Genomic DNA, 14,313 nt, shown 5'->3' on the forward strand with positions numbered 1-14,313 from the left:
GACAGCAGAAGCGGTATTGAGCGTCATTTCACCTAGAACGAAGACGCAATCAACGCTAATCTACAGTTTGTAGACACAACAGTGTCACAGGAAAGGAGCTGGTGCTTCAAAAATCTCGGCGAAAGTTTCACGGTGGAAGCCTAAGTGATGAATCTCAGACAGAGTCCACGAAAGCGCGATAAACGTTAATCAACGGCGTCTGCAACGAGATCCTCGAAACTTTGAAGCGAGTAACTCCGTCTTCGTCGATTCCCGCGAAGAAATGTCGAGTGACGAAGTTTAAGGAAAGTCAGCGAAGGTGTAATTAACGTTAATCAACAGTCGTGAAATTTAACTCCGATGAGGGAACGATATCTCTCATGATCTCGATCAGTCTTCATCAATTATTACGTACGAAGAAGGCGAATTCCCTCGAACAACCATTAACGGATTAACAATTCAGCACAATTAAAAACCCAAAGCTGCTCAATGAATCCTATTCCATCTTCCAATTTGGACTCACAGTGAACCGCACAAAGACCCCCGAGTCCATTCAGAAGTCTTCCGGGCGATCAAAGTCTTTTGGCAGCTATCTCCAAAGGTAGACAAACATTTGGTATGAATCAGCAGCAGCAAACTCGCCCCCGGCTAGTGACACAGCACATAGACCGTTTATGCGGTTCGGCAGTCTTCGTACACGAATCTCCACTTCCCAGCGAACAACACCCCTAATATCAACGAACCCTAACTCCATCGATCATCATCGAATGCAAGTCTGAAACCCCAGCTCCATAAAATATGTCGACGGTGCGCAAACGCCAAGTTCGACCGACAAAAGGGAGCACCGCGTGTCGTGTACAGAGTTAGAAGCGTCCCGTAATATACGCCAGTTAGGACACGACACAATCTCGTGGACGCACTCGAGAGCGAGCGCAGTTTACGCGGGGGAAGATCAAAGGAAACGAATGGGACGGTTGGCGCGCTGGATACCACGGCGATACTTAACATGGTATCGATTTAATCGCGATAAAAGGGTGCCCGACCGTCCGCGCCGCTCTAATTTATGGACAGGGCCGTCGGTCCCGATACATTTGTTCCCGACCGAGAATTTGTCTTGCGGAAAGAAGCGCGACGGCCCCTTTCCACGGGGTTCGAGAGAACGTCGATTCCTCGTAGTCGCGCCCTCCCGACGTCGCGGCGGCTCGCCCCGTTGGAAACGGATTAAACGCCGGATCGTGGCGTGTCCGTGGTCTGGGGGAACGTTTTGGTGGAAGATTGGAGGCGATATCGCTGGAAAGAGGCGATCTATGGCCTTGGAATTGAAGTTTATGGAGTTATGTAGCTGCGGTTGCTCTCTGTATAGAGCTGTGCAAATTGTTAGGAGTGAGCTATAAAGGGCAAGAATGGGGACAAATAAATACTAATTGTATCGTGTATTTTATAGAGGATGAGTAGAACGTTCTTTGGTAATTCTATATACTTGTATATGATTATTCTGCCTAAAGAAATAAGGAAAGCATGTGGTATACCATTTTTTTCATCTGAGGCTTCGTTTCCAAGAATATCGGGTTTTAAATTTGCTCAATTGAGCAATAATACGATTTACTTGCCGTGTATTCCATTATCGGTTGTCTCTATCCGTGCTTGTGTTTATAAACATTGATAATGATAAGATACTATCGGAAATACCCAGATAATTCGATTTAGAGTTTTTACGTGATATGTTGTCTTCATTGTTAGAAGAAGTATCTCTAGATATCAAAACTAGAATTTCTTTTGAACCTGAAGGTAGCCCACATTTCACGGGACCAGTTTTAAATTTCTTAAATGAAAAGTATTCGTACTGAATTGGTCGTGGTGGTAAGGTACACTGGCCTCCAAGGTCTGCGATCCTCAAACTCCTAGATTTTTACGTATGAGGACATGTCAGAGAAGAAGTGTACAAAGAAATGATTCGCAACATTACACAGCTAAAACAAAAAATTTTTCAAGTATTTGAAAAACTAAAAAATGATAATACGTTACAATCCATTCAGTTACCTTTAATTCATCAAGTACAATTACGTATGTAGCAACGAAGAGGACATCTCTAATAGTACTTGTAAAGTAATAGACTAAAATGAAAATAATGAACTTCAGATTCTATTTCCTCAAAACCAAGTCTCGTGATAAAATTGAATATCAAATTTTTTCCTTATTTTTTTACGCAGAATTACCCCCTGGCTGGTTGTACTACGATGTTCCATCCACCCTGTATTAATAACTTACCTTTGATTACAGTTTTGTTAAGAAGGTTATACTACCCCTGGCAAAAAGTTTTCGATTATAGCCAACAATATGAAGTTATTTAAAAATATTGTAATTTTTTAAATGTAAACTGCTATCGTATAAATATAAAATATACAAGAATATTAAATGGGTTTGGTACGGTAGTATTTTACATTTTCAAAAACTACGATATTTCTAACTAACTTCGTATTGTTGAGTTTTAATCGAAAACTTTTTGGCAAGGATAGTATAGATGAACAGAAACAGAGCGTATCTTTGGAATGTTATAGAAGGAAAAATTTGCAAGTGATTGATCTGAAGCTTTGCACATTAATTTATACATAAAGTACTGTACTGTACAATTTTTTCATACAAAGATACTAAATAATAACAGAGTCACAGCTCGTCGCGTAGGTATTAAAAAAGTAACAGTATTTGGCAGGATTCTGGTGTGTCCAGTGATCTGAAACAGAAAATCCGGAAATATAATTCTGTGGTTGCAAGACAAAACAACATAAATCACATGTTATGTTTTCGAGATGATAGCGTTTAAAGTTTTCAGCTTCAATACTGCCTTATGGACTTGCGTCTTCTTGAACTTTTATTTTTAGGTAAACAAATTTTTCTAATATTCTTTCCTCTTTCTAAAAATATAAATTCTGTCTTCTAGATGACAATTAAGGACTTAACTCGAATTTTTTGGAAATGTGACATAGGTCGTTTTACCTTACAACCATAGAATTAATCTACATGGTCAGAGCTAGAGCAGAAAATTTCAAAAGAAAATCCACACTTCCTATTCAAAGGCTACTATTTTGGAAGTTTTTTTATTTTTGAAAAATCCTAGCTCATACTGTAGCTCTGGCTGTGTAGAATAATTATATGATCGGGTTTTTCGTTTCAGATCACTGGATACCCCACACTCCTGCCAAACATAAAGGCACCTGTTTCTTTAATACTTACGCGGTGAACTGTAGCTCAGTTATTATTTAATATTTTTGTATGAAAAAAATTGTACAATATAGTACGACATGTATAAACTAATTTGTGAAGGTTCAGATCAATCATTCGAATAGTTTTCCTTTTACAAATTTTCAAAGATACTTTTATATACTCGCAATTACATTAAAGTGTCATTGTGATAGCTAGTATTACACGTACTGAGCGAGAAATGATTCTCTACGAAAAAATAAATCGATAATAAAGAACAAAATCGGATAGAATGTGTTTTCGTTTCGAAAAAATCGATTTTGAAAATGTACGAAGTATGCATGCACTTAACTCTTAAATACTGCCTTGATGGATCTTCATGTATACACAGTGTTTGATGAGAGATGTCAGAAATTTTAAGGAATGCCTCTATATGCTAAAATAAAATGAAACTCAAGAACAATCCAATATGTTGAAAAAATCAAGAATGATTGAAACATTAATTGTTGCAAATACGCCAAAAATGCTCCTCAAATCTGTCTGACTTAACTTATTCTACTGATAACGCTGTGCATGGCCTGACTATTAGTAGAATAGGTAAGTCTTCAGTCAGACATATTCCAGGCGCACTTTGGGCGTATTTTCAGTATCAAAAACTAAGCCCCGAATGCAATTTCATCATTTTTTGTTTTCATCTTATTTCGTAGCATCACTTCTTAAATTTTCTGATGCCCGTTGTAGAACATCCTATGTATATGTTGTTTCGTTTACATCCTATGCAAACGAAATCAGAAATGTCTATTCAAACCTAAGCCAGACCGAACCCATCACTGTTAAGCAGTTCAGATTTTATTTAGTGAAAACTGAAATTATCTTAGCTTAGACTTGGTCTATAATATGTACAAATTTCTTTCTGATCGTACTTATGTTAAAATGGTAAAGTAAAATCGTCAGAAAATAAACATATTCTCTTATTTAATATATTCTTTGCCTTGCATTCATACATTTTATAGGAAGCATGGAAACAAACTATGTACTAAGATCCATCAAGTCATTCCCTAAAAGTGAAGTGCTTACATTCTACCTCTTCAAAATTGATTTTCTCAAAGTCGAAGCCTAATTTAAATAAATTGTGTTTTTCATTTTCGATTTATTTTTTCTTAAGAAATTTACTAATTCAATTTAGAATTTTACAAATTCTAAATTAATATACAGATAAGTATTAGAATACTTCCTTAACTTACATACTATTGAACTCCCTAGAATAATGTGAATTACCATAAATTATGCATTAAATATGATTCATGGAACAGTGAATATGTTAAATTATTATTTTGCAATATTTTCCAAGAAGTAACATGACTATGAAATAATTGCATAGATCCCAATAATCTACATGTCTCGAAAGAGATATATATGGTAAATGCTTGGTTATTTTCGACGACAGGTGTTACATCACACTGACCACGGCTCTTCATTTGTACCGAGGAGGCAGCCCTAAGGGACCAGCCGGCACTGGGAAAACGGAAACCGTGAAGGATCTCGGGAAAGCCCTAGGATTCAACGTGATCGTGGTAAACTGCTCCGAGGGACTTGACTACAAGAGTATGGGGAGATTGTTCTCTGGCCTCGCGCAGACTGGTGCATGGGGTTGCTTTGATGAATTCAATCGGTGAGTCAACTGTTATCTTACATAGTGTCAGTATTATACCATAATACTAATACTACTATACTATTATACTATACTAAATAATACTAATAATACGTAATTATAGTATGTATAATAATATAATATGGTAGAATGACTGCTATTTCTTTATCAAAAATGATTAATAATAGTAAACAGAAAAATCACAACTTTTCAATTTATGATTATCCATAAGTAATTCACTGATATTTTACACATGGAAAATTAAAATTTATGAAAAATATTCTGAAAATATTCACAGAATTAATTGTGAATTTTGCAAACTACGAGTTAATGTAGGTATAAAATATTTTGTTTCAATCTACAAGTACGAGTCCTCGTTAAATGATAGTTAACATAATCATTTTTAATTGATATCAACAAGAGTGATCAATTAGAAAGATATTACATACTTCATTAAGAAAACTACTTTAAAAAGTGAGTTGAAGGCAGTTTCGAAAGGTCAACGATGATAAAAGGAAGTATGATATATGATCAAATAATTGTTAATAGATAATTTTATTACTCACGTCAATAGTATTGATTTACGCGTACTTCAGAGAATATTCTAAATTCTAAATCCATGTAATACTGCACGAAAATAGTTCCTATCTTTAATATTACAATATTCTTGCTATTGTTTAATTTATAAACGCTTTTGAATAAATGCTACATAGATACATAAGATAGTAATTACAGGAAAAATGACCACAACAAACAATCTAGATAATTTCCTCTTTCTACTGTTTTAAAGTAGTTCTTAGCTAACCGTCAAAAATCGGGACTTTATTCAAATTTTGAGCAAAATTAACTTGGACTGTAAGAAACCCTTGTACAAAATATGGAATCGATTTACCGCATAGTTAACGAGAAATTATTAATAAAAGTTAACACACTTTAACACCACATGAAATTATAGACAGTGTGATCTAAGTAATAGATTGGCAACGTTTTTGGTACTTAGCGACACTAAAGGTCAGAAGATGCATCATTGAGCGTATGTGACCAAACATATGACCTTATTCCAGACCCCTATACAACTGAATATTCTACTTTCATAGTGCAATCATTTATACAATCATTTAATTGTTTTCAATAAATCTAAATAGTGTTAAAAATTATTACTATAATTTGCATAGTATCATACCACTTTTATATTCATCGTTTAGTAACGACCTCTTATTTCACTAGCATAGTTGACTGATTGTAAGGACTGCCTTAATACTACTTTATAAAAAATGACATCCCTTTTTTAACGCCAGTATAAATATCGAGGTGCTGTCAGTGGTAGCGCAACAGATACTCTCGATCCTGACCGCCCTCTCCCAGAAGCTCACCAAATTCGTGTTCGAGGGCTGTGAAATATTGCTGGTGCACACCTGCGGCATCTTCATCACGATGAATCCTGGTTACGCGGGCCGTACGGAACTTCCTGATAATCTGAAATCCATGTTCCGGCCAATCTCTATGATGGTGCCGGACAGTAGCATGATCGCTGAGATCAATTTGTTCGGCGAAGGATTCGAAAACACTCGGGTTCTCGCCAGGAAGGTTATCGCTGTCGATATGAAACAAATGGATCGTAATTTTATTCGCAACCATGAATCGTCAAGAATAAATAACTTTTCAGGTGTTCACTCTGTACACCTTGGCACAGCAGCAACTTAGTAAACAGTACCACTATGATTTCGGTTTGAGGGGTATAGTAACCTTAACGAGGTATGCTGGCAGGAAGAAGAGACTCTATCCGAATTTGCCAGACGAGGAGGTAAAATTGAAGGGATGAAGGCTACATTTAGAAGCAAGTTGATTTGGACCTGTATTGTAATATGAACTGGAGAATCGTTTCTCGAATTTAACTGTCGTACTAGGTTTCCACACGGTACTATTACAAAGTGCTACTATTTAGCTTGTATCATGTTAGGTTTCCACACAGTACTAGTGAAATTCTCGAATTCAGAACTTAATCTAGTTTAAACAAGATATAATTTGTTTGGAAGAGTTAGAGGAATTTAAAATACTTTGTAGGTTTTATAGTTTTTACTTTAGGTCAGGGTTTCTCAATCTGTTTTGGCTTCTGGCTGTCTTCTGAACATCGGCTATCTCTGTGGCCCTCTTTCCCGTTTCTTTTTTTTTATTTCTATTTTTTTCTTCACTCCATTTTTCTTTTCTTCACATGTCCCTCAAAATTCGATGTTGGAACTACAGTGGAAATATTTGCAATTTTTTCTGAGAACAATTTGTGCAAGATCAATATGACGGTTTGTTGACAATTTCAGCCTTACTTCAATAAATAAATACAAGAGAATCTATCAAAAAATTGTCAGGTAAAATTGAATGCACTGATCAAATCATTATGTTTACATATAGTTTAATCAAAATAGGTCGAAACAAGGATATGTTTCATCTGTATCTTTCTTTTCTCTAAGCTTAAGGGATGATATTATCCTCGTTGAGAAACTCTGGTCTAGGTTTTTCCCTCCTACACTAAATACGAAAGACACTGAAGAATTTTGTTATATAGAATACAGCATGCAATAAACAATACTTTTTCTTAAATTTTATACATTGAATAATAGAATCAGGTCCAGTGTCAATTGCTTCTAACTGTATCTAACCACTTTAAAGAACCATTTAAATAAGGCAGATGATCCCAGTTTCTCCATGCTATCGTTTAAAACATTGTATAATGTTTCTAAGCACATATGTAAAGAAATTATTGAATGTTTCATAAAGTGTAGAGTTTTATCTGATACCTATAATAAATTATTATCCATTTTTAATCACAGTTTAGAACAAAATACTAAACAGCTGCAACTGGGAAAATAGTCACAACTTAAGTACACAATTTCACCATATCCTAGTGAAAAAGGTTACTAAGTTGGTCTAGAAAAATTCTTTTTCAAAATTTACTAGTTAAACTGAAAGTATTGTCTGTCCTAGTACCAAATTTGCATACAAAATAAGACAAGTCTTACTAAACAGACAGCTTCGTGCAAATCATCCAGAACCCCTTTCGCAATTATATCGTGTCTTACATTCAAATTTTTGATTAAAATGCTTTAGAACAGAGTTCATCCTCTCAACAAATCTTGCACTGGTGTTATTTTTCGATTTTAATTATGAGTTAATGAATTGTTCATCCGTGGCGAATTTGAGAGCACTGCCGAAATTTGGGTCACTTACCTTATTTTGAAAATGCCTGAATAATCAGTAATATAATAATCTTCGTGCATCATCCTACACATTGTTCCTCGTATTAATGATAGCAAAAGAAATTTTCACATAGCTAAAAGAAACTTACTTCTCTCTAACTATAAGCAGAGACGATAAAATGTAATAAGCATCAACTTCACCATCTACTGTAAAATCTCCTTTCTTCCATCATACTCGCGTACTTAAGACACCCAAGCTCTAACCATCTGATATTTACTCGCAGAGTCGTTTAACGTCGAGGACGTTGCATAACCATTGAAATTGATTAACGATGACAATGAATGCATGAACAGGTGATCATCCTCGCCATGAAGGACATGAACATCGCTAAACTCACATCAGACGACCTGCCTCTGTTCATCGGCATCACCAGCGATCTGTTTCCAGACGCCGAGGTACCGACGGTGGATTACGAGGAAATTAACAGTTATATAACCAAGGAAGCGATCAAGTTGAAGCTGCAGGTAATCTTCAGCGGGAAAGCCAGAGTTAAGCGATTTTCCAGGGGTGGGGGAACCGACCCCGCGTTTTTTATAGGCGCGCCCTTTAATAGGAAACCTCCATCGATTGAGAAATTACTCCGACCCGTGTAAATTCCTGGCTAGCGCATATTGAATACCGATAATCCGCACTGCGGGTCGTCCCCCGTGAAATTCAATCGAGTTTATTATCGAAACCCGCGCGAATTGTTAATGATCACGCGTCGCCGCGCGATACCTCGAACATCTGCTTGAATTTCCCTCTGCCCGTAATAACAAGGGTTCTATTAAACCATTAATACATCGCAGTGTCGCTTAAATAATATTGCACACAAATATAATAGTTTTAAAACATATCAGATTGGTATATACGTATGAAATGTTGTATACCGGGTGTTTCTGAATAATATGTACAAATGGACCAGAAAAAAATAAGAAAAATATACACAATAAAACTTTTTCGTCTTCGGTTCAATTTTCGAGTGAATCAAGTTTGAAGATTCACTTCGTATTATATGCATTTACAGCTAGAACATGATTCACTCAGCAATGTATGCCTACTGTGTTTGTGAAGCATTCACAGTCGGGATCAATTGATACAACATATTAATCATGCATTTGAAAGCTTGAAAATTGAAAATACGTTACTTAGAGTTCATGCATCTGTCATTATACGGGCACAGCTACGCATACGAGAACGAGGCAATCTGTTTGAGCAATTTTGTAATTAATAATGGATGGAACAATTTAAAAAATCTATTTTCTATATTTTTTTTCGGAATGTAGTAAGTTGTAAATATCTTGTAAACATTTACAAACCTTGTAGATATTATACGTCTCTGAATGAATCGTATCTTAGTCGAAGGTGCGTATAATATATTGTGTACATTCAAATTTGATTATTTCGAAAACTAAGCCGAGTATGAAAAAATTTTAATCTTTACATTTTTCATAAGGAATCACCTCCAGACCGCCTTTACATGTTATTCGAAAACACCGTGTATAATCAAAATAAATTTTACGTGGTTCTAAGTAATCTTTCCAATGTAGTATAGTTTTGACCATAGATCTAACGATAAACGATTATTTTATAAAGTTTACAAATACCGAAGAGAATAACATTTGATATCCTATATCTACAGTTAATATGAATAAAAAACAGTATTTCATAGATTTATAATAATGTGAAACTGTCCAAATATTTATACACGGTAGTGTATAAACAAATAAGCTGGAATGTCCATCTCCGACATGAGCTACTAAACAAATTTTTAATTATTTATTCAATACTCTAATTCTCAAAGTGCTGACCATGAAAAGACACCACACAAAAGAGAAGTTTCATTTATCAACGAAATTGTCTCAAAACGATGAGTCCGCGATCAAAGGCGAAGGGTACACGAATCATCTGAATTTCAATTGGGATCTCAATTTCAGCCTCTCCCAGGGCCGCCATTAACGTCGCAATCTAGGAAGGGGGGAAGGGGGCGCGAACTTCCGCTCTCAGTCACCCTCGGCTAACGTTGTTTACAGCCTATTCCCTTGATACTGACGAAAGTTATCGAGCTGTATGAGACGATGAGCTCGAGACACTCGACGATGATAGTGGGCGAGTCGAACACAGCGAAAACGGTCACGTGGCGGGTGTTGCAGAACACGATGACTAGCATGAAGAACGACAAGAAGCCAGCCTTCAACGCCGTCCACGTCTATCCGATTAATCCGAAGGCGCTCAGCCTCGGCGAGCTTTACGGCGAGTACAATCTTTCCACTGGGGAATGGCACGACGGCGTTATATCGTCGATCATGCGGAAAACCTGTTCCGGTAACGCCACCATCGCAGTTCTGTCTCTTTGTTTCCTCCAGCGGCCTGACACGGTCAGCTGGTCAAAAAACGGCCAACGATAGAAGGGAATCTCGTTACTTTTGACAGACGATAGCCCTGACCAGAAATGGATCCTCTTTGATGGGCCCGTGGACGCGGACTGGATCGAGAACATGAACAGCGTGATGGACGATAACAAGGTGCGCCCGATGGCTGAAAGCGGTGCCGTTTGAAAGAATCTGGGCGACTTCGGTGTGATCTATGCGCCTCCATCTGGGGAGATTAGTGACCTTTTAGGGAGTTAGAAGCGTGTAAATGGCAGGAATTTGGAAACCTGCTTTGCTCTTTGGTCATTTCTTCTTTGAACGAAAAGAATTAAAAATGTTCATGTAAATATATTTCTTGTTTGAACCACTCACAGGCCTGAGCGATTGACGCTATTTTTTAATTTTTTTTTTAATTTTGGTGTTAAAACACTTAGTTGATGCTTAACTTTTTATATCGAAAATGAATATTGTATATTTCTGTTGTGTGGAGTTAATGGATTTGGCAAATGAGCGGTTTTATTTATTCTTATTTTTTAGTTGCAGCGAATGTTGTATCGTAATTATTCTTTTGATAAACAGAAATATATAGTTGAATTATTTCCACCTAATTGCTTACTAAAAAATGAGAGAAGAAGAAAATTCAACAAGGTTCCCAAGAAAATACCTAAACGAATGGAGGGAGTAAAATAGTCAATGGTTAAACGTATGCGGGCTTGCATTCAAATGCAAGCAGATCATTTTAAATACTTTTTGTAAAAATAAATAGATATTTACAGTCTGCTAGAAACAAATTTGCTATATCTCGAAGACAAAGATACTTATATTTACGAGCCTTTCTTTCTCTTCATGTACTAAATCTATCTTTAAAACGATTTCTAAATATTATGTGACGTCGTGTATAAAAATAATTGAAACAAAAGTTAGGAAAATTTTTTAATTGCTGCCATTTAGAAGCTTCCTTTTCCCAAAAGAGGAATTAATCTCTTCAGAAAGAATCGCATAGATCACACTGAAGTCACTCAGATTCTTGTTTCTTCTTTCTGTTCATTAATATAAAGCACTAAAATAGCTCAGGTCTGTATTTACTGTAACTTAAAATAATCTGGAACAAACAAGTTTTTATTTCTTACATTTCGTGACATTATTATTTACATCTTTAGTAAGAACATGTTTGGTTACTATTAACTGACCATAAAAACGTGTTTCTTCTTATAAACTCACGTATCCTAAATCTATAGGAGATTAAGTCTTTGAAGAAGATATATGAAAACAAATAATAAGATAGGATTCTTTCATTTTCAATTCCTAGATTACTAAAAACTCCAAATCCTGGATTCTTCAGGTTTTCAATCTCTTCTGCTTTCAGTCTTTAAGTTCTCTCTGCACCTTCATCATCTAAACTTTTTTACATTTATAGTCCTTGCACCTGCTATTATTGTTTTACCTCCTTTATGAAGCATTAGATAATTCTAAATATTCTATTATCCAAAATGAATTGTCTCTTAGGTCTTAACATTAATTAACAACGATCGTATCACGATGCCCGATCAAGTAACATTACTCTTCGAGGTCCAAGACCTCGCTGTGGCCTCCCCTGCAACGGTCTCCCGAGCAGGGATGGTATACAATGACTACAAAGACCTCGGCTGGCAGCCATATGTAGACTCCTGGCTACAGAAGTATCCATCAATGCCAAATTTCCAGGAAGAGGTAAAGAACACAATCTCAGAATTAGGTCACCAGTTCCCCGATAAATGAAATTAATTATAAGTAGATGAGGCTATTATTCGATGAACACGTGGATAACACACTCACTTTCAAACGGCTGACTTGCGAGGAGCTCATTCCTGTCCCTGAATTGAACGCTGTCCAGTCTCTGTGCAAGCTTCTGCAAGTACTCGCTACCCCAGACAACGGGGTGGAATTCACAGGGGACAAAGACTCATTTACCAATATCTGCAAAATATGGTTCTTCTTCTGGTATGACTTTTATAGCTTAATTAAAATCATATTTTTACATGAGCTCGTTTAATTTCCCTTATTTTCGGAACTGATTACCAAAATTTGAGTGTATTCCTATGAACAGTGTATATTAGAGTAAAACGAAACATAAGGATAAATATTTTTTATTATTTATAATTTCTAATAATGGAAAAACGTAACATTTTGTAATGGTATTTTTTTCTGTAAAAATCTGTACTTAATCGACGAATTTTCTGAAGTATAATAATTCGCTTAAAAATTGATATTTTTTGTGGTATGACTTTTGTATTTACTTTTTTTACTTTATCAGATTTTACAAACTTCTTCCAGAGACATTTTAATGTACGATAACATTTTATTATACAATGCAACCTTTTTACAGATCACGGATAAGAATAAAAATGTATAATGTAGGTTTTCAACAAATTGAATGAGGTATCACCTTACATGTATTTTGTTTAAAAAAAAAAAAAAATAAAAAACAATTTTTATTCATTATAAAAGTATAGAGAAACTGAACAAAATTTCTTCAAGTGTACATATTTCAAGAAATTTCAAGGGCATTACAATACCTTAAAAATTGTTTTGGCAGAACTTCTACTTCTTTAGCGTCTACAGGCTTAATTTGGAAAATAACAAAGTTTTTCCGCTATTAAAAAATGGTTACATAATTTTGAATGTTTCGTTCCACCTAGGTATACATTGCATGTGAAATGAAAAAAATAAATCGCTAATGTATGGAAGATGCATATTATATCGTCGGTATGTAATCATATATTCATCTTCTATACATATGCATTCGCTACTTTTTATTTCTTTTACTATAACCAACGTGAAACCATAAAAACGGAGTGCAGAAAATGAATTTTCGTCCTCGTTGTAGTGGAAGGTTTAACTCGTCGAAAATCATATTCCATTTTTCATAACTTTCCATTAGATAAAAAAATTCATAAAAAAATTCAAAATTATGTATGTCTAGAAGAGGCTCTAAAACCCTTAACACTGGCATGGAGTGTGATAGACATATTTTTATTACTGCTCTCATTTAAATATGAAAGACCACAATGGAAGTTGGAAATATACAGAGTGCTCCACAGAGTGCTCAACGGGTCAAAAATTTTAAGGGTAATTCTACACGCTAAAAAAAGACGAAAATTAAGAATAATAAAAATGCATCTGAGACCTTGGTTGAGAAATTTTTAATTAATTGTTCAGAAAAGGTTTAAATATTATATGAAGTATGTATGACTCGGGACTTATTCTACTGATTCTACTCTGTCTGACCTGGCAAACAAATTTCTATAGTCGGATAAGTTCCAAGTCAGACACATTTAAAGCGTACTTTAGGCATTTTCTCAACACTTTTTGTCCCATTTTCTAAAACCACCCCTTAAAATTGCTAACACCTGTTGTCGAACATCCTATTAATATTATAAATATTTAACATCAATAGATTTTAAACAAAGTCTTCCTATCTTAAAATTATATATTCGGGATACCCAATATTTGCACAAAAATTTCCAGCATGATTTGGTCACTATGTGGATCAGTCAACGAAGATGGTCGCTACAAAGTGGACAATTATATGCGTGAAATCGAGGGTTCTTTCCCTCTACGCGACACAGTCTATGAATACTTCGTGGACTCGCGTTTACGCGTGTTCGTCTCCTGGGAGGAAAGGCTGCCACAGGCATGGAGATTTGAGGCAGGGTGCGTTCCAGGATTTGCATACATTAATATAGGAGAAGGTTGTCGAATTTGAACCACTAAAATATTTTTTACTGTAAGCTGGTAATAAAATATTTTGAATATTTAAGAAAAAGCGGGGAAAAATGTTACTATTTACACCTTCAATTTAATATAATTTATTTTTTCCGAAATATAATATAAAAAGTTAGA

The 14,313-nt window shown here is 35.4% G+C and overlaps 1 protein-coding gene across 1 annotated transcript in view; it reads left to right on the top strand.

Moving 5' to 3' along the window:
- Positions 1-14,313, top strand: part of Kl-2 (dynein heavy chain 2, axonemal kl-2) — a 74,438-nt gene that overhangs the window by 37,303 nt on the left and 22,822 nt on the right. Inside the window, exons 26-34 of the mRNA XM_076384830.1 lie at positions 4,625-4,849; positions 6,127-6,415; positions 6,495-6,632; positions 8,374-8,544; positions 10,093-10,384; positions 10,493-10,584; positions 11,938-12,141; positions 12,206-12,411; positions 13,939-14,124. Coding sequence (XP_076240945.1) covers positions 4,625-4,849; positions 6,127-6,415; positions 6,495-6,632; positions 8,374-8,544; positions 10,093-10,384; positions 10,493-10,584; positions 11,938-12,141; positions 12,206-12,411; positions 13,939-14,124 — 1,803 coding nt within the window. The remainder of the gene's footprint in view (positions 1-4,624; positions 4,850-6,126; positions 6,416-6,494; positions 6,633-8,373; positions 8,545-10,092; positions 10,385-10,492; positions 10,585-11,937; positions 12,142-12,205; positions 12,412-13,938; positions 14,125-14,313) is intronic.

The sequence above is a fragment of the Calliopsis andreniformis genome, chromosome 9 (genome assembly GCF_051401765.1).
Source record: "Calliopsis andreniformis isolate RMS-2024a chromosome 9, iyCalAndr_principal, whole genome shotgun sequence".
Lineage (NCBI taxonomy): Eukaryota > Metazoa > Arthropoda > Insecta > Hymenoptera > Andrenidae > Calliopsis > Calliopsis andreniformis.